The sequence below is a fragment of the Strigops habroptila genome, chromosome 9 (genome assembly GCF_004027225.2).
Source record: "Strigops habroptila isolate Jane chromosome 9, bStrHab1.2.pri, whole genome shotgun sequence".
Lineage (NCBI taxonomy): Eukaryota > Metazoa > Chordata > Aves > Psittaciformes > Psittacidae > Strigops > Strigops habroptila.
The window spans coordinates 3,111,195-3,137,051 of record NC_044285.2 but is presented as its reverse complement, the minus strand read 5'-3'; the positions used below and the strand labels follow the sequence as shown (position 1 = coordinate 3,137,051).

General features: G+C 47.4%; 2 protein-coding genes and 1 long non-coding RNA gene across 9 annotated transcripts; 1 reads left to right on the top strand and 2 right to left on the bottom strand.

The window, feature by feature from the left end:
• Nucleotides 1-511: 511 nt before the first annotated feature.
• Nucleotides 512-13,083, top strand: ANKDD1A (ankyrin repeat and death domain containing 1A). Of its 5 annotated transcripts, XR_003993158.1 has the most exons (16): nucleotides 512-1,067; nucleotides 3,309-3,412; nucleotides 4,087-4,185; nucleotides 4,517-4,615; nucleotides 5,075-5,179; nucleotides 5,381-5,479; nucleotides 5,866-5,964; nucleotides 7,029-7,160; nucleotides 7,493-7,591; nucleotides 7,837-7,935; nucleotides 8,632-8,748; nucleotides 9,992-10,087; nucleotides 10,495-10,696; nucleotides 11,387-11,518; nucleotides 12,014-12,340; nucleotides 13,012-13,083. XR_003993158.1 is itself a non-coding variant. In XM_030497557.1 (15 exons), exons 1-15 carry the CDS (start codon nucleotides 938-940, stop codon nucleotides 12,073-12,075), a joined length of 1,674 nt encoding a protein of 557 aa, XP_030353417.1. In that variant the 5' UTR covers nucleotides 512-937; the 3' UTR covers nucleotides 12,076-12,879. The 5 variants fall into 5 exon arrangements, 4 of the variants coding, with proteins under 4 accessions (XP_030353417.1, XP_030353420.1, XP_030353419.1 ...); XM_030497557.1 differs by lacking the exon at nucleotides 13,012-13,083 and having other exon boundaries at nucleotides 12,014-12,879; XM_030497560.1 differs by lacking the exon at nucleotides 13,012-13,083 and having other exon boundaries at nucleotides 514-1,067; nucleotides 7,062-7,160; nucleotides 12,014-12,879.
• A 6-nt stretch (nucleotides 13,084-13,089) lies between these two features.
• Nucleotides 13,090-24,827, bottom strand: SPG21 (SPG21 abhydrolase domain containing, maspardin). 3 transcript variants are annotated; one of them, XM_030497566.1, is made up of 9 exons: nucleotides 24,711-24,827; nucleotides 21,407-21,500; nucleotides 17,377-17,538; nucleotides 16,495-16,575; nucleotides 15,745-15,890; nucleotides 15,136-15,244; nucleotides 14,559-14,666; nucleotides 14,039-14,179; nucleotides 13,090-13,729 (listed from the first exon to the last, which is right to left on the bottom strand). In XM_030497566.1, exons 2-9 carry the CDS (start codon nucleotides 21,467-21,469, stop codon nucleotides 13,610-13,612), a joined length of 930 nt encoding a protein of 309 aa, XP_030353426.1. In that variant the 5' UTR covers nucleotides 21,470-21,500; nucleotides 24,711-24,827; the 3' UTR covers nucleotides 13,090-13,609. The 3 variants fall into 3 exon arrangements, with proteins under 3 accessions (XP_030353426.1, XP_030353428.1, XP_030353427.1); XM_030497568.1 differs by lacking the exon at nucleotides 24,711-24,827 and adding an exon at nucleotides 24,612-24,629; XM_030497567.1 differs by lacking the exon at nucleotides 24,711-24,827 and adding an exon at nucleotides 23,397-23,919.
• A 407-nt stretch (nucleotides 24,828-25,234) lies between these two features.
• LOC115612806 lies at nucleotides 25,235-25,839 on the bottom strand. The gene is made up of 3 exons (XR_003993161.1): nucleotides 25,632-25,839; nucleotides 25,440-25,474; nucleotides 25,235-25,352 (listed from the first exon to the last, which is right to left on the bottom strand). It is a non-coding gene; the product is annotated as an uncharacterized LOC115612806 (long non-coding RNA).
• Between the last annotated feature and the right edge of the window lie 18 nt (nucleotides 25,840-25,857).

The following is a 25,857-nucleotide window of genomic DNA, read 5'->3' as shown; positions in this document are numbered from 1 at the left end:
CACGATGTCGCCCAACGTGTCACCCCAAGACTGAATGCAAGCAAACACGCAAAGGAAAGGCGAGACAATGGAAGGAGTAAGGAACAATTGCGTGCCACTTACCCTGACAAACAAGATATGGGGAGAGAGGTGCGGAAGCCAGACCCACACCAGAGACCTTGTGCTGGCTGAACCGAAATGGCTATGGCAGAAAACATGGCCCTTGCGTAGCTCCAGGAATGCATTGCAGCCAGGACAGCCACTACCTGGCCCTTTGTCATAAGGCAGCAGCATCTCTCCAGCCTGAAGATGGACAACACTCACAGGACCAAGCACCTGGGTTTGTGTTTTGGGGTTGTTTTTTTTTTTTTTTGGCTGTTTTGTATCTTTTTTTTTTTCCTGCCTAATTTTTTCTAACTCAGACCTCAGGAAAGGCAGAAACAGATCAGATTCTCCCCCCAACCTCAGCTCAGCCACTGCCTGGTTCTTTCCTCCTCATACTATCAAAATGGAAAAGAAAATAAAAGACAAAACCAGACCCAGATGCTGAAACAGGAGAATTAACTAAAAGTCTGAGTGTAGGGTGCTTTTAACCCTCTCCTGCACCCACTGATGTGCCCCGGCCGTGTGGTAGATGGGAGCATCTCATCCCCTGGAAACACCCAACTCTGAACCTTGCTTTCAGGGGGAAAAAACCAACAATCCATCCCATATTTCCCACAGAACAGAGTTCCCTCTCCTCCCAAATCGGTTTGGAAGGAGAATTAAACCACCCACAGCCTCCGAGCAGCAGCAGCACTTCGGCGAGCCACGCTGAGGTAAAGGGTGGCACCAGCCTCTCTGCAGCCCCCTGCCCGAAATGGCGGCAGCTGGATTTTCCCCCTCAAATCATCCCAACGCATCCCGAAAACGCCGTGTTTGTGGGGAAGAGGCTGTGTTTTATTTTATTTCCCGTTAAATGACAGTTAAAGAGGCGCTGTGCCGCGGCGCTCGGCCCGCCCCGAGGCGGCGGGGCCGCGGCTGTCAGCCCGCCCCGAGGCGGCGGGGCCGCGGCATGGGGGACGAGCTGGCGGCGGAGGACGACACCCGTGAGTGGGGCCGCGGCGGGGCTCGGGGGGCCGCGGCGGGAGCGGGGTTTGCGCGGTGGGAGAGGGCGGACCCAGCGCCGGCCTCCCCCGGCCCCTGTGGGGGGCTCTGGGGCAGGGCCGAGGTGCTTTAAGGGCGTGTAAAACCCCATTGAGAAACAAAGCGGGTTTATAACCTGCGGGAAGCGGGGCTGCTTGTGTCCTAAAGCATCCTGTATCCCATCCTGTATCACTAAGATGCTGCATGTAACGTCTGTACCCCCCACTTCAGTGTTCTGTCCCCCTTTATCGACCAGTGGCTGGCTGTCCTGGGTTGTCTTTGTGTCCATCAGCCTCAGGTAGACCCCAGCAGACAGTTTTAGCACGTTTCCTTGCATGCCTTTCCTCTTCTTTGATACTATTTTAAACCTCTTGCATAATAAACTGCCTGTGAGTTGGTGCATTGCACTGAGAGTAAATCGTTTAAATTGTTTTCCATGCTGTTTGGGATAACTGAATTCATATTTGGTGCTATGAGGTATGAAATACCCCAGAATGTGAGCTGGAAAGAGAAGAAAAACTGCTAAATATCTACTGAAACACTACTATTGGGGTGCACGCCATGATAAGAAGTGCATTTACATTTACAGGGCTAGCTTTGCCAGTGTGGACACTAAGTGGGAAACTCAGACCATCAAAATGAGGAAAGAATAAATAAGTCAAAGGGTTGCTTGGCATCGCTTGGCAATGGTGTTCATGAAATGTATGAACACATTTCGGTCACCTGGGGAGCAGGAACAGCAACGTTTGCTTAACTGAAACACAGGATTTACTCCGCTGAATGGAGATAAGCATTTATAAGGAGGTAGTTTGTGTGCAGCCATTGGTGTTAATATTATTAGCATAAACTCTACAGGCTTTTGCCAGGTTTTCCTGATATTTCCTCTCAAATGAAGGGTCCATACAGTCTGGAAATGCAGTCCCGTTAACACACCTGACCAGACGAGAACATGGTCTCAATATACAGTACAGATAATCCTGTTCCTGCAGAAATCAGTGTCCAAATCCTACTGCCTTAATTGTAGCAGCATCTCCAACACTCTTGAATGATCCTGTCTGCTATTAAAATGTTATTTGTGTTTTTTGTGAGCTAAAGGTTTTTGTTTGAAGAGGAACAGAAATTTGAGGGTAAAGTTATACTTCTGCTGCCCCAAGAGTCTGCAATAGGGGTGCTTTTCTTCTGCATTCTCCAGAGAGAAATGGGGTAGTGGTATTTAGACAGCAAGTCTGTTTATCTCCTTGGTGTGGTGGGATGGGAACTCTAGTATGCTTTGGTGCCTCTTGTATGGCATGTGGTTAGTGCCTGCCCAATATGTGGATACAAACTGAGCCCCTGCTAACTCAAACTGCAGCCTGAGATACACAGAACAGAACAAAGCCTCTGAGCCAGCTCTCCAGTGGGATGCAACAGGCTGAGGGTCTGACTCAAGCCCTTCTTGAAAGGATTCCCCAAAAGGGCTGGGGCAGAGACTGAGTCCAACAAAGGCTGACACCAGCCTTGCCAAAATCCTCCCTGTCGAGCTGCAGCAGGCCCAGAGTCGCAGCCTTGCTCTTGTTTCTTGGCAGGAAGGTTTGTTCAATCAAGGAGAAGATTGCTGGGGCAAGGCCCAGCGTGGAGAGTAAACACTTAAATTGTGCCTAACTGTGCAGGACAAATGCTGCCAGTCGTGCTAAATTATGTGCAGAACTGCCACGGTCTATTAAGAGATGCAACACTAATCACAGGCCAGGCTAGCAGTTTTGTGCTGCTTGGCTGGTGCAGGTTGCCTGAAGGGGAACAGCAGGACCATGTGTAAAGACCTCCTTGTAGAGCAGTGGGATGTAAGGGGAGGGATGGAGGAAAGGCTGTGTCTTCTGCCCCAGCCTGAACCCTTGCACGGGCTCTGGGCCTTAAAGCATGCCCAGAGGACATGGTCCTAATGGGTCAAAAGGCTTTTCAGCTGAATCAGAGAAAGACATTGAATTAGAAGAGAGCCTGTAGGACTGGAAGAACACTGATGTAGCACAGGGTACTCAGGGAAGGGGAGACAGTTGAAGAGGACAAGTCCAGCAAACATGGCAATGTCTGTAGGGCTGGGATTCTTGCTGGAAGAATCTGTCTGCACTTGAAAGCCACTTGAAATGAAGGGGAGGTTTGTTGGGACATGCTGCTCCGTGCTCCAGGCCAGCACTGTTTGAATGCCCACTCTTCTGTCTCTGCTGCAGTGCTTCATTCCGAGAAGGAGTTCCATGATGCGGCGAAGCGTAATGACGTGGCCAGGATGGAGGAGCTCATCAGGAGAGGGGTCGACATCAAAGCCAAAACCAATGTAAGTCCTGGGCTTTTCCACCTTTAAGCTGTAGGAAGTGGTGAAGGTGTGTTTCAGAACTGCAACTCCTTAATGCTGCTCTTCTCATTAGCCACTCAGTTGGTCAGAGCTGTAAAATACACCACCCAGTGCTAAATAGGGGTAAATAGGGCCTGTGGCAACTGAGCAATTTCACGCAGCACTGTCATCCTGGCCAGACTGGAAAGTTGCAAGTGTTGAGGGTAATAATTTATGGCTCCCCTTGGAACCTGTGCGCCAGATACACACGGCTACAGTGAAAGGTTTTTGATTTTGCCATCTCTGTACGCTGAGGCTTTGGGACTAACTCAGTTTCTGGTGCAGGTCTCTCCTTGTTGACCAGTAGGTTCTTGGAAATACAGGATTGCACCCATGCCTACTGTTTCAATCAATGTCCATCAATGGTCTGTGATGGTCTTCATTCCTGTGCTGTTGTTAGAGTCCAGAACTGCAGTTTCTGGGTAGAAGGTGACTAACACTTGTCTGCCTGTCAAGAGAGCAAAGAGACAGAGGGCTGTGTCCAAAGAAAACCCTACACAGTGTGAGAAATTCTGGCTCCATGGATGCCAAAGGAGATTTTGGCCTTTAGGAAGGCTGATGGATACATATGCACCCTGCATACATCAGCCTTCCCTCTCTCCTTCCTTCCCTTCCAGGCAGACCGGACTGCCCTGCACTGGGCTGCGGGAGCAGGGAACGTGGATGCCGTGCGACTGCTCCTGGACCATGATGCGCCGGTGGATGATGAAGACAATGTACAAAGGCTCCCTTGCATGTCCCGCAGATGTGTTCTGTGCTGGGGGAGCACTGGGGGCTGGTGCTGGGCTGGCACTTACAGACATCACCTTAGCCCTGGGTGGGTGGCACAAGGCATTGCGGTGCTTGGGAAGCTGTGGCCTCCCTGCTGAGGCCTTTTTGGAGCAAGCCTTGTTTTCAGATGTTTCTGCTCTGTCTTTTTGGCCTTTTCCTTACGTGCACAGTGACCAGGAAGTAGGCTGGTAGAATCTGTGAGGTTTTCTGTGTAGCATGGTGGGGATGAGGGTGGCTGCAGTTTAGCTGCAAGTATCAGTCTTTTCTTCTGCCCAGTTTGGAATGAATGCACTTCTCCTGTCTGCCTGGTTTGGCCACCTTCGTGTCCTGCAGATCCTTGTCAACGCTGGGGCCAAGATAAACTGTGTCAATAGGGTAAGAGAGTCTCCCTATGTGGGTCCATCACATGGCTCTAGAGAGTGATGGAGGGGGGAAAGGCTTACCTGTGAGCTAAGGTGATCATATGTGACAGCATCTGCTCTGGGGACTGCCATCTCCACTTCTCCCTTATTCCTAAACCACATGTAGTATTTGTAGCTTTAGAGGTATACATGGCTTGTTCACCTCGCATGTGTCCAGTGGTGATGTGGAAGGTGTTACAGAAATGGGAAACAGGTTTAGTGAATCAGCAGTCTTATTTTTAAACAGACCTTGGTTGGGAAAAGGAGCATTAACACTTCAGTCATAACCTGCTGTCTGCAGCACAAGCTAGTTTAGCCCTAGAGGTGCAGGAAGGCATGGAATGGGTCTTTGCTAACAGGAACAGCTTGTTAAATAGAGACTGTACCTCACTCTTGGACTTGTTAAATGAGTGCTCCTTTATCTCCTCTCCAGAATGGCAGGAACATGCTCCACTGTGCTGCTCAGAAGGGACACATCCAGGTGATGGAGTTCATCATGGAGGACCTGGAAGACATTTGTGTGGATAAGACAGACAAGGTAGGAAGGCTTTTCACACAAATGTAAAGCAGAATAAAAGTTAACAGCAGAATAAAGGATAACTATTTTTTAAGTGCAGCACTCTTTCCCACTGTGAACTGGGTCATTGCCTAAAGAATTACTGTATTGCTTACATCAGATGGTCTAATCTTGTGCTTTCTGAGCCTTTCTTGGACTGTATTTCTTTGTTTCCTTTCAAAGATGGACAGGACAGCATTTCACCTGGCTGCAGAGAACGGGCAGCTGGAGGTGGTAGAGTTCCTAATTCGACTGGGTTGTTCTCACAGTGCCAAAGACAAGGTATGGGCATAAAGTCACACGCAATGGAGGTAAACTTCAAGGATTAGAGGATGTGAAAGTCAGGGAGCAGGACACCAAATGAGGCTTACGCAAAGGCAAACTGTCAGCAGTTGTAACTGTGGTTGTAGTATGTCAGGGCTTTTCTTCCCTATCCACTTGCAAGTCATTTGCACCTCAGTCCCTGTTGGACTTCTCTCCAGAGCGTGCTCCAGTTAAGCTAGCTGGGTTCCTGCCCTCCCTGCTGCACCTATTAGAAGACTGCTTCAGGCTCGTGCTACTGGTTACAACCTCCTTTTCAGTCACACTGGATATATTTTGTGCAAGGTTGTGGTATATGAACACTCAGTCCTGTGATACACATATGTATGCAGTGTTTTTACTTTCAGGAAGAAAATACAGCATTGCATTTAGCTGCTAAAAATGGACACTTCTCTGTGCTGCAGAAAATTATAGATGTTGGAGTCGACCTTGATGAAAAGAACTTGGTAAGTATATTTAAATGAAATAAACTCCACAGCAGTTTTGCCCTTTCCCTCCCTAGAAGTACTCTCCTGCCACAGTCATCAGGCTGAGCACTCAGTATTGACAGGAAAGGTTTAGAGGATAGCTTTTATCTAAGTGTACGTGTTCAAATGCAGGTCACAGTTGCAGAGTAGCAGTGAAAGGCAGCATCCTTCTTGGACCAATATCCAGTTCTAAAGTATTGCCTTTTCTTCTGTATATGCTGACCTTATCACTCAATTTAATCTCCATTTTTCTCCCTGAGCCTTGTACATTCAAGCACCTAAATGGTTATTGAGTGTGTTTTAAACTAAACCTCACTATGCTTTATAGTATTGACTTAGTCACTGAACATATGGACCTTCTGTTTGAGATCTCAGAGATCTCTCTTTGACAGACCTCCTTTGGAAAATTATGTGGTTGGAACACAGTTAATGACTTAGATAGCAAATATTGGCTTAGTAGCATTGTTATTTATTCCAGGGCAAGCTCCCAATTGAGTTTATCAGCAGGTTTTTTAGTCTTATTTAGTTACTGTCTTTGAAAAGTGTATTTGATTGTGATTAAGATCTGAAAGAAAGGGGACACCACCTTCTGTGGTGCTTCTGATAGCATTTGTTTTCCCCCACATGAGCTGCCCTTTGTGCAAAGAGCAATAATCAAAGCAGATTAAACCTTCTGCTTGCTTCTGTTTTCATGTAAAGAAACGAGCTCCAGACCTCAGAAGGCAGAACTAGTGGTTGAGGTCCACGAGTTTCCAGGTCTGCCTGTGGCTGTCTCTGGGCTATTCCAGGAAAATTGCTTATCTTCATTGTCCATGTGAAATGCTCTTTTGTTTACTAATGCACCGAAGGGGAGAAAAGATGGTGAACACGATGTCTGCCTTGTGGCCCATGGGCCAGTTGTCTCCAGTAGCACATAACTGTGTCTTTTATTTTCTTAACAATCGGAGATCCCTGGCCCTCAGAATTGGTATTTTAACACGTAACAGGTTCAGAAGACAGCGTAGAGACCTCATTCTGCTCCTCTGTCTGCTCCTTGTCTACAGAAATGCTGCTTGTCTCCTTTTTGCCTTGTCCAGGAAGGACTTACAGCTCTGCACATGGCTGCAGAGGGGGGTCACAGTGACTGTGTGAAGCTGCTCTTGGAAGCCGGTGCCGATGTCAATGCCCAAACACAGGTCAGCTCCATGGAGGTGATTCCATTTCCAAACACTACTGTGTGGATTTTTGCCCAGGTAGGGCACCCATTATCAGGTGAGGCCATGGGGAGCCCAGCACTTCACAGATAGTGCAGGAAGTCCAGAGGGAAGTGCAGATGGCTTTGTACAAAGAGGCAGGTGATGCTCCCTGGGGCTGGTTTGGCTGTGGAGACAGTCTCTGTGAATTTGTTGGTACATGGGCATGGGGCTCTTCTCAAGAGAGAAGCAGGGAGATCCCTGTGGATAGTCTGTAACAACTGCAGCCCTGAGAAGTCCTGACTAACACCCATCTCTTCTGATGTGCCTCTCAGAAGAAGATGAACTGCCTTCATTACGCAGCACTGCATGGCTACCAGGAGATAGCCAGGATCCTCCTGGCTGCAGGAATCCACACGGATGCTGTTAATCATGTAAGTCCTGCTCAATGCTCTCATCACTTACAAAAAGGCAAAGCCAATTTGTGGAGCAGTTCAAGAGTACAAAGCAACTTCACAAGGACCAGTGCTGCTGTGGGGTCTGTGCTTATGGAGCAGTATCCCCAGTCTGCCTCCAGTCCAGGCTGGATTCTGTCTTAGAATAAGACACACGGGGCACAGCGTGGTCCTTTCAGTGCCTGAGCTAAGCTCTTCCTAAGCACAGGGTCTTCTTTCCACAGCAAAACGGATCAGCGACGCACATTGCAGTGCTGCAGAACTTCCCAGCCATGGTGAAGATCTTCATCGATGCAGAGTGTGACCTTGACATTCCAGATAATGTAAGACTGCAGCTCCTGGTCTTTGAAATGTGAACCAGTTCCATGGGGGATTTGATTACCTTGGGGACAGGATTAAAGAGTGCTTTAAAATGGGGAAAACCTGGAAGCACAACTTAGCAAACACGAGAGCTGTGAAATGATTCTGAGTGTAGCAGTGAGGTAACCACTTGATGGCATTCAACATCTGGGCTGTGCCATGTCCCTGGGAACTGTGCACAGCTCACTGCAGTCAGGCTCTCTTCTTGCTGGAAGCAGGAGGGAGAAATGTCAGGCCAGAAAAGATTCTGCACAATGCTTGGGGGTTGAGATGGGAGGCAAGCCTGAAGGTATAGTTGGTTATCTCACCAGATTGTAGTTTTATGAATAAGGGGGTTTGTGGAGCTTGTTAATGTTCCTTCTTGTAGTGATGTTCTCCTGATGACGTTGTGAAATTGACACATTTTGTGCCTGAGTTTGGTTGTTTCCATTAAACAGTCCTGAGGTGCACAGTGTACAGTGCACACACATTAACCCAGCCAGTTCTGCTCAGCCTGAGGAACTCAACTCCAGTTTGAGGCCGGATGGTGTTTAGCCCTCAGTTTAAAAAGAGATAGAGAGGAAGGGAGGGCAGAGCTGACAGGATTCTTACTGCACTTCCTCCTGGTATTGTTCTGTCCTGTCCTTCCAGCCTCACACTTGTCCTCCTCTAAAATGTAGCCCTTTCCCCTCGTGCAGAGGCAGCAGACCCCCCTGCACATCGCTGCAGAGCACGGCAGGCAGGACATTGCTGAGATGATTCTCATTGCAGGAGTTAATCTGAAGCTAACAGACAAGGTAAACGTCTCCATGGGTCAAATACATTCTGTGGGGTCAATATGGATGGTCTTTGCCACTGTTGTCATTATTTTCAAGGAAGGTTAGTAATAATACTAAAATCTGGATAGTTCCAGGGAGAAGGCCTTAAAACACTGCTGAGTAGTTATTTTGATGTTTTCCGGGAAAGAAGTGCCTGTTTCTTAGGAAGGTAAAAAACAGTTCACACAATGAGCAAACTTTTTCTTCTCAAAGTTGTTCTAGTTCCTTCTACTTGTGCTGTCATGCACAGGAATAGCAAAGATCCTCTCAAATGACATGTCTCAAGCACACGTTTTAATTGGTTAAAAGTATCTGGCTGGTATAGATCTGCCACTGGTGTCCAGGGCTTTTGCATTCTAATTAAATCGACAATAGTGCTGTCTGAGGAGCAGATACATGTATTATAGCAAAAGGAGTTCTAGAGGAATCGGGTAAGTTGTGTGCAGCCTGAAAGTGTGGTATGTGCCCAGAAAATGCTGAGGCAGGGTTGGGCAGCCCGTGGAACCACAGTGGGACTCGGCCCAGGGAACATGTTCCCACTTTTCTGTGTGAAATTGGGTTTCTGCTCACATCTGAGGCTAGAACTGTTCTCCCTGGCATGCCTGATGGCTGGGCTGGCTCGCTTTCCTTTGTGCAACCTTCAAATCTTGTTCCTTTCTGCTATAAGCTTTTAGATACAGATACAAATCGTCCCTGTGCAATCCCAAATCATATTCATGTAAGGAGTGTAATTACAGTTTCATAGTCCCATCAACCTGTGCTTCTCCTAGGAGACCGTTTCTAATCATGTGTATGTGGAGCCTATAAAATTAATGAGGTTGTATAAATCACTTGAGTTCCATGTGCCAGCAAACCTGCTGTGCAAAAGGCTGTGAAACACTTAAGACTGTAGTGCTGAGCTGGTCCTTGGATAGCTGCACCCATATTGCTGGGAGCCTAAGAGCACCCTGCCATCCGCTGAGGGTTGTGGGATGCTTTCCCAACCAACAGGAGAGATGCTGCAGAGCCTGGAAAAGGACTCCTCTTGCCCTGAAGGCAGTAGCTCCAAGCTAGCTTACATCCAAGGTGTGTACAGGCAGAGAATAGGGGTCCTTCACCCTGGCTGGGGCATTGCTCAACAGGCCGTGCTGCCTGCTACTACAGACTGCGGGGTGGGCATGGACATTGTACCTCCTAAGCATGCAAGGTCTTTTCCAGCTCATTTTTCCCCTTCTCATTTCAGCAAGGGAAAACGTCTCTGGATGTTGCTGCTCGAGGCAATCACATCAACCTGACAGACATGATTATCAAAGCTGATCGGTTTTACAAATGGGAAAAGGTGAGCAGCATACATACCATTCCCTGTGCTCCCCAGGGCAGATGTGGCTTTGTCCTCTCCATTGAGCCACCATGTTACCAGCTGTCACAAGGAAAAGAAATACAGGACATCCTGTGACAGCCTGACCTCTGCTTTCATCACCTTACTTAAGAAAAACAGAAGTCCTTGCCATGCCCACATCTGCTTAAGGTTTTCCTTATTTAAAACAGCCTCTGTTGCTAAAAACCCCCACGCTGTGCTGAAGGAAACAGGGGTTTCCAAAGATTCTTTGGCAGCTGTTCCCAAAGCCCTGCAGAAGGGATTGGGATAGCATTAGCTCCTTTTCTCCAGGAGGAGAAACTGGGAGGCTGTGGAATGACAGGTACATCTGTAGCATCCCAACCAAAACTCCTGTTCTGGCTTTGCAGGACAATCTGAACAGTGACTCTGACTCCTGGGTGGCAAAGCACTTGACCTTTAAGCAAGATCACAGGCTGGAAACACAGCACATCCGCTCGGTAACGTGGAGACTGGCTACCAAGTACCTCAGACCTGGCGAGTGGAAGAAGCTGGCACATTACTGGAAATTCACTGATGCCCACATTAGGGCCATCGAGCAGCAATGGACAGGTACAAAACACCACCTAGGTATTTGCTTTCCTTCACTTGGACAGTGATTCTAGGAGAGGAGACTATAGTAATAGCAAAGCATGAAGATTACCAGCTGGCTTATTTGAAGCAACCAAAAAACTAGGTCAAAAATTCTGGTTTTAATGAATGTGGAGTTACCTACACAATGGAATTTGTCTAGGAGTAAAGCACACAAACATGGGGGTTATCAGTTCACTGCTCACTCCTGAGGCACTTGCCAGACTTGTGATTTCTTGCTACATTTCTTGTTCTATAGGACAGAAAAAAGTTGGTAGCTTTATTTTTGTCTTTCAAGGAGCTGAACCAAATGGTCAGTGAAGTCCCATAGGATTTAAGAGATAGTTAACAGAAGCAGGTTCTGAGTTTCACAAACTGCTGGTTTGCACAATGCAAGGAAGGGGCTAAGCTATGCTCCGAGGGCAGAAAGTCTGTATTGCCATGAGAGGTTGTCTGACAAGCCCAAGCTCATGCATGGCCACTCCATGAGTTTCATGTGAATTAGCAATCACACAATCAGGAATTAAGATAAACTGTACTTTAGAGCCTCCTAGGAGAGTCCAAAGAAGAGGGAGAGATGAGGGGTGTCCAAACTCACCAGTTCAGAAATCCACTCTGGTCAGGGCCGTGCACTGGAAGCACAGGATTTCTCCTCTGGTTTTGCCTTGCCAGGCACTAAAAGCTACAGGGAGCATGGCCACAGAATGTTGCTCATCTGGCTCCATGGCGTGATCACAGCAGGAGAAAATCCAGTCAAGGGGTTATACGAAGGCCTTGTGGGGATTGGAAGAAGAGATTTAGCAGGTAATGCTTTTGTCTTCCTTCAAATAATGCACACTGAGCACTACCTGAATTCTGTGGTGACACAGCATATGCAGAGGAAAACTAAAGCCAGTTCCCACAAGCTGGAAGCCGCCCTGCCCCTTGCTACCACTACATGTAATTTCCTTCTTTTCCTTTTATTTTAATAAGCAATGCATCCTGCCACAGCTTTGTATTTTCATAGCTCACCCAGTTCCAACCCCCTGCCACGGGCAGGGACACCTTCCACTAGAGCAGGTTGCTCCAAGCCCCTGTGTCCAACCTGGCCTTGAACACTGCCAGGGATGGGGCAGCCACAGCTTCTCTGGGCACCCTGTGCCAGCGCCTCAGCACCTTCACAGGGAAGAGCTTCCTAATACCTATTGTAAATCTCCCCTCTGTCAGATTAAAGCCATTCCCCTTTGTCCTGTCCTTACATGCCCTTGTAAAAAGCCCCTTCCCAGGTTTCTGTGCAGCAGAACATTCTCTTTTTTACAGAAAGCATTCGGAAAAAAGCAAATGCAGACTCTGCCTCTCCACGGAAGTGTGTAGCAATGTAGCACCAGGAGGGCACCAGCGACTCCTTCAACAGCTTGTCCTCAAGCTAGAGGAGAAACACTTGCTGTGCTGCTGATCAGGAGGCAGCTGCAACTTAAGAGCTTCTTGTCATGAGCAGCTGGCACCACTGCTGCTTCCCTCCCTGGAATGAGGAGAGCACAAGCAAAGCCAAGCCTGAAATGCCTCTTTGCACAGGAGGGAGAGTTTTACCAGCTGCTGCCTATGGTCTGGGTGCTGGAGCAGGAGCTCAGCCTTGCTTCTCATACTGTGAGTGTCAGGAACCGCTGTGTTACTGTAACTGGTTTACATCTCATTTTTGTATATAAATTTTAATTGTCAGTTTCTAAGTTATAGAGGGCAAAGCCCTTGTTTTCAGGAGTGTTCTTTACTTACCTTTTTTTGGGAGGTGTCTGTCACTTGTGTCTTAGATGTGTTCAGAATGTCCCTGGTAGGGCAGGAATTTAAGAAGAGTCAAGGCTCTCACTCGGTCCTTTTGGAACCATGAGGGTTGTGATCTTTAACAGAAAATTTCAGAGAACAACATTAACATACATTGTTTATAGATGTACATTAACCTACACATCCTGCTCATAAATCAACCAGGTAACTTCCTTAACCCATAGGTTACAGCTTGAAAAGTGTAAGACAAGAAAGGTCATTGATTATCTACACAGCCTCTGACAAGGACATAATTTTCTTAAATACCTATTTATCATGCAATACTTTGTATTTATTTTTTACAGTGTTTCAAGGGGAAGATAATGCCTGTATTTCAATAAATCCAGGGTTTACCCTTAAATTTGCAAGTTACAGCTTAGTTATTCATTATTAAGAAAAAGCTACATAATTCTTACTTAGAGCTAAACCAACACAAGCTTATCATTAAGGTTTGAGGTGGATTCAAGCTTTAATGTGCTGGTTTTCTTCTTCATCTCTAGAGGTGGGCTGTAGAGGCAAACCAGGACCAGGATAAGTTACAGAGCTGTTCTCCTGCAGTCAAAACAAGAGACCCTTGCTGAAAGTGAAGGTTTATTGGAAACCATTTTTTAAACAGCGAGAAAGTTAAAAATTCCAATGCTTTATTTCCAATAGAAACAAACTAACTTACAACACAACATACAAGGCAAATAAGTGATGGCAACAGTGTCACTTAAACCAAATGGTCAACAAAAATATATGTTGGCTTCTAAGTACACAATCTGCGTGTGGCAATATATACAGCTGAGTGAGGAGTATAAAAAGAAATCCTGTTCTGCTGAAGAACATGATAGTGAGGACTTTGGTAGCAAAAAGTGTTCTTTGTTTTTAAAACTGTAGTCTTCAAAGAGGCTTCCTTGAATTCAAAGACTAAAAGTTACACAGCTCTATCCCATTGTACTGCTGGAGGTTACTGTCCACAGGCAGATCACTGACTGATCCTGCTGGAGTCACACAGTGATAATCGGCTAACGCAAGGGAAAGGGCAGAGTGGGAACAGTTGCTCATACACAGGAAGACCACGGAACTGTTTCCTCATTTTCACCAGTGCTCCAAAACCTACTGCTCTTGTTCATTGCTGGAGTGAAGGCTGATCTTCTGGACTTCCAGCTCTTCCGCACTGACCATGGAGGGGTCGATGGCTGCGTACCGGGTACCGTGGAACTGCAGTAAATGGATCTGTTGAACACAAAATAACGCTGAAACAAGTGCAGAAGCACAAGGGTTTGGTACAAAAAGAAACATTCCTTCTGAGTAATTCTTGTGAGGATGAAGTTATGGCTCTTGAGTATGAGAAGACAGAGAAAATGGGCAAGAGGCAAATCCCCAAAGCCAGTCCCCCATGAACAAGACTACTCCCATCCCTGCATTCTGTATCAGCAAGCCAGGAGCAGAGCTCAGGCAAGCCAACGGGCGAAAGCCAGCACAGAAAAAGCATTTCCTATTGCTGTGCACATCAGCAGATCCAGTTTGAATGCAGACACTCACTTGAATATACAGGTTGACCTCAGCGCTCCTGCAGAGATAAGGGAAGTTGCCTCCTGTTTTGAGATGAGCTCTTCTGGCATTAGGATAAAGTTTATACATTTCTTCCTTTGCTTCAGTCGAAAGTGCACTTTGGTCAAACACCTGCGTAACAAGTCACAGCAGTTACATCTGAATCCCAGATTTTGCTTATTAAATCAGACTGGATATATGCTGCTCCTGGAAGCAATTCTCAGCTTCTCTGTGGAACAGTTGTTAATGAAACAGAAACCAAAATGAACGCATCAGAAAGTGAACACTGCAATACATGAACATATGATTGTGTTATTGCACAGAAAATCCAGTTCATGATTTGACACAGAAGAGTCTTGGTGTTGTCCAGTCAGAATACTCATCTAAGTATGAAGTTATGTGCTGCCAGTACTTACTGAGTTGCTAAGAGAATATCCAGGCCCCTCCCACCAAGGAGAGGAAACAGTGTTTAAGAAAAACACACAAAAGGATGACATTGAGATTAACTTACATCCATGATGGTTACAGGGATGTCCCGAATTTTATGAGGTTCTACATAGGAATTCTGGCAGTTGAGGGTAAGTCTCGAGGCGAGCTCGCTCTGGCCCAGGCTCTCCAGCTTTCAGTAGAGAGAAACTCTGATTAACACCATATTTCACTGCAGGAAGTTAAGGCAATATTAACAACAGAGCCAAAGAGAAGTTAGTTTTACAGGGAAACATGCCTGTGCTTCAGTTGAAGATTAGAGTTCCAAGTTAATACTACTCTGCACGAGACAAATGCTTAAAATATGTTCCGTTAGTTGCTCCTGCCTCAAGAGCGTGGCCTACAGACATAGCCCAGCACCTTCTCCTCTGCCACCTCAGTTTAACGTCCTCTCTTCTGAGCTCCATAAACAGAACTATTAAGGCAGATGGTTGCAGCACAAGATAAAGTGCTGGGGCTGTGACAGCATCTGCTCAAGATCCATCCCTTCCTCTTCTCTCCTGGGTAAGTAAATGAAGAAAGCAGCAGAAGTATCTACAACCTCCTGCTAAGCAAATCTACCAAGATTGACATCAGAGCCGTGAGAGTACACAGGTACCTACCCTGTCCACCATGAAATCGATCCCATCGGCCATCTCGGGATCTAGAGGACCAGATGCAAAATTCCCAAGGACAATTTTTTTCAGCATGAAAGCAGGCATCAGCCAAAAGCTGAAACAGAAACAAGATGTAACAGTCTTCAAGCACCCAGGACCCAATGGTAACATGCTTTGTTGTCAGCCCTCCCTTTCCTGGCATGGACTTTGTGCTTTAACTTCAAATGAATTGAAGCTGAAGAAGCTTCAAGAGCACAGAGAGGGAAAACCTGGCAGCGAGGTGCCTGAACTGCTCTGGGAAGCTCTTAGTCTTACATTGCAAAACTGTATTTTAAACATAGTGAATAACGTTTTTCTCACTCTGAATGGCTTTGCTAGAAAACAGGCAGTTGTTAAATCTGACCACACATCCACAGAGGATCATGGAATGACTCGTCTGTCAGATTCCACACTCCCAATCGTGAACATTTCCATTCTCTTTGTGATATGGCTTCAAAACTCACAAGAATTCCATCCCACACCTCCCTCACCCAGGCTGGAAACAGGTTAGAGCAGGAGGACACTTCATCACAAAAAAGTTAATGCCATGAATCTGTTTGTCTCAGCCTTGCTTACCTGTTTGCTGTCCATGTCTGATTGAAGATGGAAGTGTCGCTAAAGGAATTACACAGGATCAGAGACTGAACTCTGGGAGATTTGTGTGTGTATTCAGCAAACTTTTGAGCCAAAAAGCCTCCCAGAGATGCTCCAAAAAGGTGAACCTGGTTCGAGGAAAAGAACCAAACAGATCATGTTACACTTGTGGAATAAGTGACCTCTAAGCACAAGGTTCATTACAGAAATAAGTCACTGCAGTTTTACCCCGTCCTCATGACCCATTTTTTTAAAGAATCACTCTTCCATTCAGCTTCTGGGTCCATGCATGATATAAATGTGACCAAGACTGAAAGGAGGAGACGTTTCCAGGTCACAGGCCCAATGTCTGTGTGCTCATCAAGCTTAAGGAAAATGAAAAGGAAACATTTCACTTTGGCTTCAATAGCTATCCCAATCCAAGACACTCTGTTGTGGTATCCTGCACTACGTGAGTTCGGAAGAATAACTTCCACAGGATCACATGAAAACCTGAAGTTACCCAATTTAACACGCCTAGAACAGCAGCTGAATTTAGGCCAAGTACAACAATTTTCAAGGGTACTCACCTTTAAAAATAAACTAGTTTCAAATGTAAAATTGCAACACACAGCCTCTTTATTTCTAGGCTACGTTTTTGTGTCATACTATACACTTGCTCTTAAGTGAGACTCTCAAACATTAGGTTTTTATTGCAACTCCACATCCATTTCCCCACCCCTGAGCACTCACTTTATCCAGCTGAAGGTGGTCTAACAGTTTTCTGAACCCATCGCAGAACTCAAGGTGATCCCAGTACACCGGATACTGCAACTAAAGTAACAGACAGTTAGAAAAAGCCATCTCAGATCAGTACCTGTGAGCTGCGTCCTCGAAAGTCACACCAAATCTCACATTAAGGGTTTCAAGATAGCAATCTGCCTAGCCTATATTACGAGGCTCAAGCTCCTCAGCAAGGTCCCTCCAGCCCAAGGCTGTGAACACCTCCCCTTTGCTTGCACAAATACAGGACAAGGTACCCCAGAGCAAGTTTGTTGGGGAAAGTGCAGCATTGCTTCATTCTGTAATCACTGAGGAGAGGCTGGAATGATTCTTCAGTGATTCTGTGGCATGTGAAGTTGGCAGGCACAGAAACTGCAAACTGCTGTGAGGGTGCTCCTGAAGCCAGGCTGTTTAGCAGAAATAATGTTGTTCAAATCAATTGTTTCAGTCCTGCTCAGGAGCTGAGAAGCCACAAAAGAGCTGTTGGGATTTTGAGGAGTGACTTAGCATGCTGGCAAAGAACCACCATCCCTAAGGAAACATGGAAAGCCTGAACTAACCCATGCATTTGCCTCATGGCTAACAAAGATCCAGCTGGAGGCAAAGATGACCGGTGTCCAGGGCACACAGGGGAAAAACACCCTGAGAAGCTAACAACATGTATGCACAAGGCTTTGGGTAAGTGCTGATGCGGACATGCAGCAGATTTCAGCCTGGACCTGCTGCGCACTCTGGAGTGCAACTCAGCATCGTATTTTTTGTAGATTCCCTTAGTCAAAACTAAGTTCATCTTCATTATCCAGCCTCTCAGCACAAGTACACTCACTTTGACACAGGACTGGGAATACTCACAGCGATAACTCTGTAGCCCCATCCAGTCAGTGCCAAAATCTGCTGGAAAAACACATCTGCAGTTCCACTTACAGGAGGGAGAAATATGAGCGGGCAGCGAATGCTCCGAGGCCCCGCATCATACAGCGACCAGACTTTGCTGTCGTCATCGTCTACTATTATCTGGAAAGAGAGAGGCATAGGGAGGGGAGAAGAAACACACCAGACACATGAGGTTCTTCAGCCAGCTTCCAGCATCGCTTCTTTACTGTGAGAGTGGTGAGGCACTGCAACAGGCTGCCCAAAGAAGTGGTGAGTGCCCCATCCCTGGCAGCGTTCAAGGCCAAGTTGGACGGGGCTTGGGTGACATGGTCTAGGGTGAGGTACCCCTCCCCGTGGCAGGGGGTTGGAACTGGATGATCTTAAGGTCCTTTCCACCCCAAACCATTCTGTGATTCTACAAAATGTGTCATCTAGTAAATGTTGTAATTCCCAAGACCCCTCTGAACAAGATCACCTTTTGCTCTTTTTCACAACCTTCTCCAAAGCTGTTTACTAACTGGCACATTAAGGTTTGTGTGGATACAGCTGGAGCAGAACTGTGGCCATGCACTGCCAGACTAAATGTGTGTATCCTGACATCAGCTGGATAACAAACACGGTGCCTTGGGAAAGGAGCCACTGTGCCATGGCCCAGGAGAGACCCAGGAGGTCAGTTCAAGGTATGGAGAGCAACAGCCATGGGGCTGGCAGAGCACTGCCCCCGGGGGCAGCTTTTTAAACAACCATCGACATTTGCACTCACTGGTCATTACGGGTCTGGACACACACAAGCTTACTGAATTAAGCAGTAACACCACAGATTATTGCTCTGAAGCAGTTACAGCTGGCTGCCAGAAAGAGGGATGCACACAGCTCCCAAAGCAGCACTGCAAAGCTGACCTGGAAAGAAAAATGCTTCCATCCTCTGGCAGCACCTTGGGAGCATCTGGAGCGCCCAGGACACGTGGCTGGCTGAAGCAGAGTATTCACATGCAAGCTGCCATCCTTAAGGGGTAGTTCCTCACACAGTGCCCATTTCAGGCACAATTAGTATCTTTAAAAGCATAAGAATTAGGTAAAAGTCTTCTTTTCTAGCTGGGTCCTGACTTGTTTTTTCAGGGCCTGTTCCACCAGCAAACTGTTTTGATTATTTAGGATGCTCTTTCAACACTCCACAACCCAGCCAAAGCTCAAACCAGATCAACAAGCACAAACCTCTGGGGAAAGCCTGTGTCACACAGTAGAAATTCATCTCCTCTGAATCAAGATTTGAGGGCTTTTTGAACAGTAACACACAAGCACAATTTGCTTTTCCATCCCAGCAGTTAAGCTTCTCAGGGAATCAGAGGAGAACAGCGTATCACAAAGCTGATTTGCTTGACTAACAGATCTGCTTGTAATAAAGCCAGTATTTCAGGCTCTGGGAGCATGTGAGACATCACGTGATATTGTTTTGTAAAGTCTCTGTGAAAAAAAAGCAAGATTGCACAGCAGAGCTTCCCCACTACTGAAACCACTCAAAAATAAACCTTGTACAAAAGCCCTTCCACCCCCCAAAACAGCCCTTTGCAAACAACTCCAGAGCTCCAGCTGTTACTCCATCAGTAATGCTGGATCTGGGCATCTGTTGGCAGCTACGACAACATTTACCTTTAGGAATACTCCTTGGAATCACAAAACCAAAGTTAGTTCACATCAAGAGAGCTTGGGGCTCAGAGACGTTTCTTTCCTCGAGCCCAGACAATGAATCAATGGGTTTCAACAACTGTTTGATTTGATTCCTGGCCACATATCGTGTGGTTTCACTCCAGCTCCCAAACCAGGCCAAGCACTGTGCAGGCAGACAGCAGCGTGGGTAACTGCTGAGCTGGGAGGTCACAGCCTTCTGGTTTTGGTTGATCAATCAACACCGCCTACAGTTTACACCAACAACTAAACCCTGCTCTGCACCAAAACAAGCGGCAGAACTTCCCGCTTGAGTTTAGCAGAGTCAGAGTGTCCCTTGCTGAAGGCTTTTAGAAAGAACTTATCTAAGACAGGAGCAGTGTATGCAAATAGTGGCTCACAGGCAAAGCTGAAAACTTGGATTAAAGCTGCTATTTTCTGTGCTGTGCTTCCTGTATCTGAGAAGAGCCGGAAGGGTGATGGAGCTGTGCATTTCCTGCTCCTTTCAGGAGGAACAGCTCAGCCTGTTTTAAAACAAACTGCTCCAGCTCTGCTTCCTTAGGTCGATCTCACAGCATAACGTGTGCTTACCGGCAGCAATGATGGGCATTCCTTCCTCTGTTCTGCACGTGCTTTGCCTATACTTCTGGGGGGAATAAGTATTCCTAAAGACTGCTTTAGAGATCAATTACATCTTCAAGTTGTGCTTTGTTTCCCTTTCTCTATCCAGAAACCAGGACTAGTTTGCTTATTTCTACCTTCTTCATACCCCACATGCATCACCATTAGACTGAATCACTCGGGAGGATAAGGTATTCCCTAGTCTGAAGGTCACCAGCAGCTTCAGTTTACGCATGTCCCCGTTTATGAAACCCCAGCAGCAGCTGAGGGCAGCAGCCCCTGGCACTGAGCTGCGGTGACACACAGTCCCCAGGGCAGCAGGAGCGTGTTCTGCTGTAACCACAACCTCCAGTGCCTTTCATTTACCACACTGCACCCCAGAAAGCAGTGCCTCAGAGCACCCGCACGCCTTTCCAATGCAATACTCTCTCCCAGGTTTGCTGACCTGCTGAGGCACTGCCTGAAGGCTACAGCATGGCACAAACAGACCCAGGAGATCTGGTACTGGGCAGAAAAAGAAAGAAGCTAGGCAGCCAAAGCCGAGACACAGCATGCACAGTCACAGCAACGCATCTCTTATTTACAGAAGGCACAAACTGGCAAAAATGAATGAGAAACCCTGAACAGAAAAACCAAAGCACCTCCATAAAGTAAGTTTCTTATAGAAAGCTACACACCACTCAGTGGAAATAATGCCGGGCATATGGAAGGATTGTTCCTTAGGTTTGGGGCACAGCCCCTTTTGAGTGGCCCAACTGCAACCAGCTTGCTGTTGAAAGAGGTAATGCTGCTCTTGCCTCTGCTGCCAGCATCATCCCTGTGTTCTCACAGCCCACACAGCCATCCAGATTAGGAAACTGAACCAGCTGGAGGTCAGCTGATACCAAAAACAAACTATCGAACACCCCCAAGCTAGACAGGTCACTGACTCTCAACAACTGTGTGGCAGGAGGAGCAGGTCAGCATGTAAAGGCAAGACCATCCTTCAGTCTGGCAGGATTCTGGGCTGCTGCTGCAGGTTAGTCTCTAACTGCAGCCCCACAAACCTTATCTGCAACAGGTATGTACAAGAGCTAGTCCAGGGCAGGAGCTACGTACTAGTGCTGCACTCCATGCCCTCTGCCACTCAGCACATAGAGAGCAAAGGTGGAGCACTGCTCACCTCAAACGCTCTCCTGTGGTTCAGCGAAACGGAGTGAAGAAACCCAAGTGAGAGGAGAAAGTAGTTGGAAAGTGTGATTAAGCAGAAGGCATCTAAAGGACACACAGTGGAAGAAACCATACGGTATTTTCCACCGTGGTTCAGACACATTTACACTCTCAGGAACGATGTGTAGGAAGAGCAGAGGTGGCTCTGGCAGCACAGCTGTGTGGTGGCTGACCAGCTGCCCTGCCCTGGTGCTCCATGAGGGGCCCTGCACGAGGTCCCAGCACACCCCAGTTCCTCAGTCTCCTCCTCGGGCATGGCTGGAATCAGGATGCCAGATACTGCTGCTGTGGCTCACAGCTGTGAGCCTCTGCTCACCACCACATGCAGAAGTGACCTCCCAGAAGCATGTGAAAGTTTAGGGCATGCTTTCGTGCACTCACATGACACGTGGAACAACAGTTCAGGAGATAAACCAGGTCACCAGCACAGCCACAACCGTTCTACATTAACCCGTCTCATCCACCACAAGCAAGAGGAGACATTTCACCACAGGACAATGACGTCTGTACATACCTTTTTAAGAGGAACTGTGCTTCTGAACCAGTTGTAGTCAGGAGAGACTTTAATCTCTCCCATGATGTTTAGGAAAAACTCAGATTAGGTCAGCCTGAAAGAGAGAGACAAAGTTAGAAATCAATAAATCAATACAATACCCACAAGCTTTACTGGAGGCAGCACTCAAAAGCTGGGCCATGTACATAAAGCATGTGCAGGGTGAGTTTGCTCTTATCAGTTGATTGATCCACCTCTGACTCACACCAAGTTTACTTATCCTCAGTGTTCATCCCAAAACATTTAATCATTCTCCCAAGAGGCAGCCACCTGACTGCCTTAACATACCAGCCTGATTGTGAAGTGATGATGCTTTTGTAACAGCTGTAGAGAAGGACAATCGTGTTGCAGGCTGTGGGTAGTTTAAAAACCTAGAGCATGTTTTGGACTTGGTTTTGATTTATAAAGCACTCCAAATTTATATCTAATAAATATTTATACAGCTCACTCAGCAGTTCACACAACAGACTTAAGTCATTTCATGAACCCACTGTATAAGCATTCAGACCACGTTCTTCTATCTCAATGTAACTGACCCAAAGGGGTCCCAGCTGATCTAAGGCTTAACTTACAAACGAGCCTTGAAGCTTTAATTCTACCCACACAGGGGCTGACTCTGGTCAGGAGTTACCAACAAAGCACACCAGTTGGTGAAGCACACCAATTACTACAGAACAAATTGATTCAGAGTTGGGTCCGCATAGGAATGCCACTAATTCACTCTGAAGTCAGAATGTCCTAGCAGACCTAATGAGTGTCTCATAATACTCCATAAATTAGTAATAAACACTTCTAGATTTAACTTTTTTTAAGGCAGTGAGGGACCATTAGCTTCCATTTATACAAGAGATGGTATCAAGCAGTTTCCAAGCTTGCAGACTCATTAGCTTTACCCTGAAAGCCAACTGCCTCAGGAGATTATTTTCATGCTTTCACACACAGCACTGGGCATAATAAAACAAAGAAACTTTTGCTCTTGTTACTTAACAGTTGCCAAGTATAAATCAATAGGTTTTGTTTCTGAATTCTTCATAAAATAAGACCTTGGTATGTTCTGAGAATCACCCCATTTCTCCCTGCAGGAAAGCTGTTGGTGCACAGGTTCAACCAGCCGATTGGGTTAACAGTTATTCACAATTTCCTCATCCTTCAGCCTTCATTTGCCTTTTGCCAAGCACAGAAAACATGAACTTTAAAGGGAAAGTACTTTCCAAATTGCAAGACAACACACACAGAGCTCGAGATACAACTCTCATGTCCCTCAAGGGTTTGAGGTGGGAAGCTCAACTGCGTGGCCATTGTTTTGATTTAGTGTAGCTTTGTTTTGGTGCTTCTATCAACTGTTCTGCTCTTTGGCAGACTTCTGGCAGCAGGTAAAATTACAGCAGAGGTAAAAAATTACCTATTCCAACCACCAGGCACGAAGATGTGTTATGGACTAAGGCAGACAGCTGGTCATTAGAGAAAGGGAAGAGCAGGTCAGACTAACTCCTTTCCATAACCACACCTCAAGTAGCTTTCAAAAGCTACTCAGACAAAATTAGGGCAGAAATAAATCATCAGCAAATGCCTTAAAACAACATGTTCTCTTTGAGCACTATATTACAGCAGGGCCAAGAAACACAAGCCACAGGCAGGGCCTCACTGCACAAGGCACTGCACGAATATAGAGGCACAGGAGAGGGGGACCTGCTGGTGATTCTGGTTGCCATAAAGGGTTGGCAATCTCTTCCTGCTGCAACCGCCCCTCTTTTTCCACTGCCTCAGTCTTTCAGCACTGTTAAGCTAATCTTTGTGGGCTGGCATATCAATTGGAAGCACAAAACTGCCTATCATTAGGCTAGGTAACGAAATGGCATGATGCAGATGAACTTCAGCCTGTCAGGCTCAGCTCACACCACAGCAAATCAAGAGTCCACCTGAAACCTAAATTTTGAGCTTCCCATCTCACCTGTTACTGCTCATGGAAGCAAACCATTGGCTGATTCTTGTACAGGTGCATCTGTGACCACCACTCTCAAGGACTGCCCCTCTTTTAAAGCAAGAATAAACAGGTTTTTCATTGATTATAGAACTTTTGCTGAAGTCAATGTCCTATTACTGATTTTATTTTTCCCTTGGCACAGAAACACAGCATTAAATTTGCCACAAAATAAATATTCACGTCAACAACAACTATGAGCTCTCCCAACCATGGAAAAGCTGAACCATAAACTCAAACCAGAGAATTAGCCACTGAAGGCACCTCGAATCACAAAGAACCTGATACTGTTCATGATGCAGCCTCTGAAGACTCAAGTTTCATTTTCAATAAAACCAAGCAACCTGAAGAACTCTACCCTCTTAAAAACAATTCCTCTAAAGGAAGAATCACTGATGGATGTGTTCAGAGCACCGGATAATATTCTCCTTGTGAGTTATCCCCACTAAACTAGCAACACGTTCCATTTTTATTGATTTAGAAACACTTTGATCCTGCCATTAGACAGTAACCCCCTGTCAGGGTGGATTAGATGAGCAGGGACTCACTTCTTTCCCTGTGCTGTGGCTGCGTGTGCCAGGGCCGCCACGCAGCCGCTCTCCCACTGCATTGGCCATGCAGTGCCCACTCCCATGGGCCAAGAGACCTGAATCAGCAACACCAGTACCGAGAGCTGGCAGGGCTGCCGGCAAACAGGAGACACAGGGGAAATACCAGGGTTACGGGTGCGTTATGAACACCAAATGCAGGCAATGATGGGTTATGGATAACTGGGACATGGCAGCAGCACCTTCCCCTCTCCCCAGTGCTGTGCCCACCACCCCAGCCCCATCTCCTTGTCACAGCCGCAGCGGGCTCCCCCAGCTTTGCAGGGAGAAGGGGGACAAACCCCACTCAGCACTCCCAGCCCAGGCACAGCCTGAGGCGGCCCCTTCCCTTTAGAGCCCCTCTGAGAAGATGAGCCCGCAGGGCAAACCTCTGAGCTCCCTGCGGGGCCGAGTCCCCAGCCTCCCCCCCCCCAGCGCGGGCTCCCTCAGGGGTCGAGATACCCCCGCTCCTCCTCAGTCCGACACCTCCTCGTAGTCCCCCCACCCCGGGGCATAGCCTCACCCCGGAGTGATGCTGTACCGTAGCCTGAGAGACCCCCCAACCTCCTCAGAGCCCCCCCAGCCCCTCAGCGCTCACCACCCCTTCACAGCCCCCCGGTCCGGTCCGGGTCCGTGGTGAGGGGGCGGGAGGCCCGTCCCCGCCGCGCTGACGCCGCCTTGCCCGCTCGGCGCTCACCGGCTCGGCAGGGCCCGGCGCCGCCGCTCTCCTCCCGCTCCCCGCCGCCAACAAGCGGTGGCTCCCGCCGCCGGCCGCCACTTCCGGGTGCTGCTCCCGCGCCGGGCACGTGACGGCGGGGAGGAGGAGGAGCGCGGCCGGAGGCGCCATTGCTACCGAGGCGGAAGAAAACGCTTCCGGCGCCATCGCTACCGAGGCGGGAGGCACGTGGCCCCGCGGCGGGGCGGTGATTGGTCGGCGGGCGGGGGGAGGAGGGATCGCGGCCGCCATTAGCGCCCGTCAGGCGGGAGCGTCTGAGGGGATGGTTCTTCACAGCGATGTTTTAACGTAGAAATAAAGGTTTCGGAGCGTGCCGCCGCTCTGCTTAGCGCTGTGACCTGCCGCTGCCATCCAGCGGGAGAGCGCGTCATTTTTATGTGTATATATGTGATAAATTCAGTGAGCTGCTTCAAGACGGGGTCTCACTTTTAACACAGTAGGTTTAATCCAGCTCCCCCATGCAGAGACGCGTTAAAACCCACATTTAATCCTCTCACCGGATGCAGCGCGGTGTGTGAGCACGACCTGGCGGTGTTGGCAGCGAGGCGGCTCCGGCTGGTTGAGGAGAGCAGCAGGAGATCCGTTCCGGTCTCTGAGTCATTCCTGTAAAGACCAGGTAGGATCAATTAGCTGCCTTTAATTGGTACGTGACAAATAGGGGCGGAAGGTGAGAAGCAGACCAGTAGATACCTGCCGGTTGTAGGTGTGTTCTCCGTGAGATACGGCTAAAGGATATACGCTTGATTATCTAAGCTATGTATATGGCAATATATATAAAAAGTACATGTAATAGATATTTAATAATTATGACACTAATAAATTATAATAATTACACTATTAATGAATATATTTAATATTGCCCAGTATATATAAAATATATACCATAGGTAATGGAGTTCCCTGCCTGAGGATCGCGCCGTGGCACAAGGTGTCGTTTCACCAATCTTTCGAAGTTGCTTTATTTTGCCTCAAGTTTTCAGCTGCTCTCTCAGTTTAGTCTCGTCACAAAAGGCCTTTTTAAAGACTATTTCTGCGATCCTAGGGAAATATTTCCCTCAGGTTGTATTTAGGAAGCAGGTTACAAGGCGGGCTCGCCTGAGGTAACCGA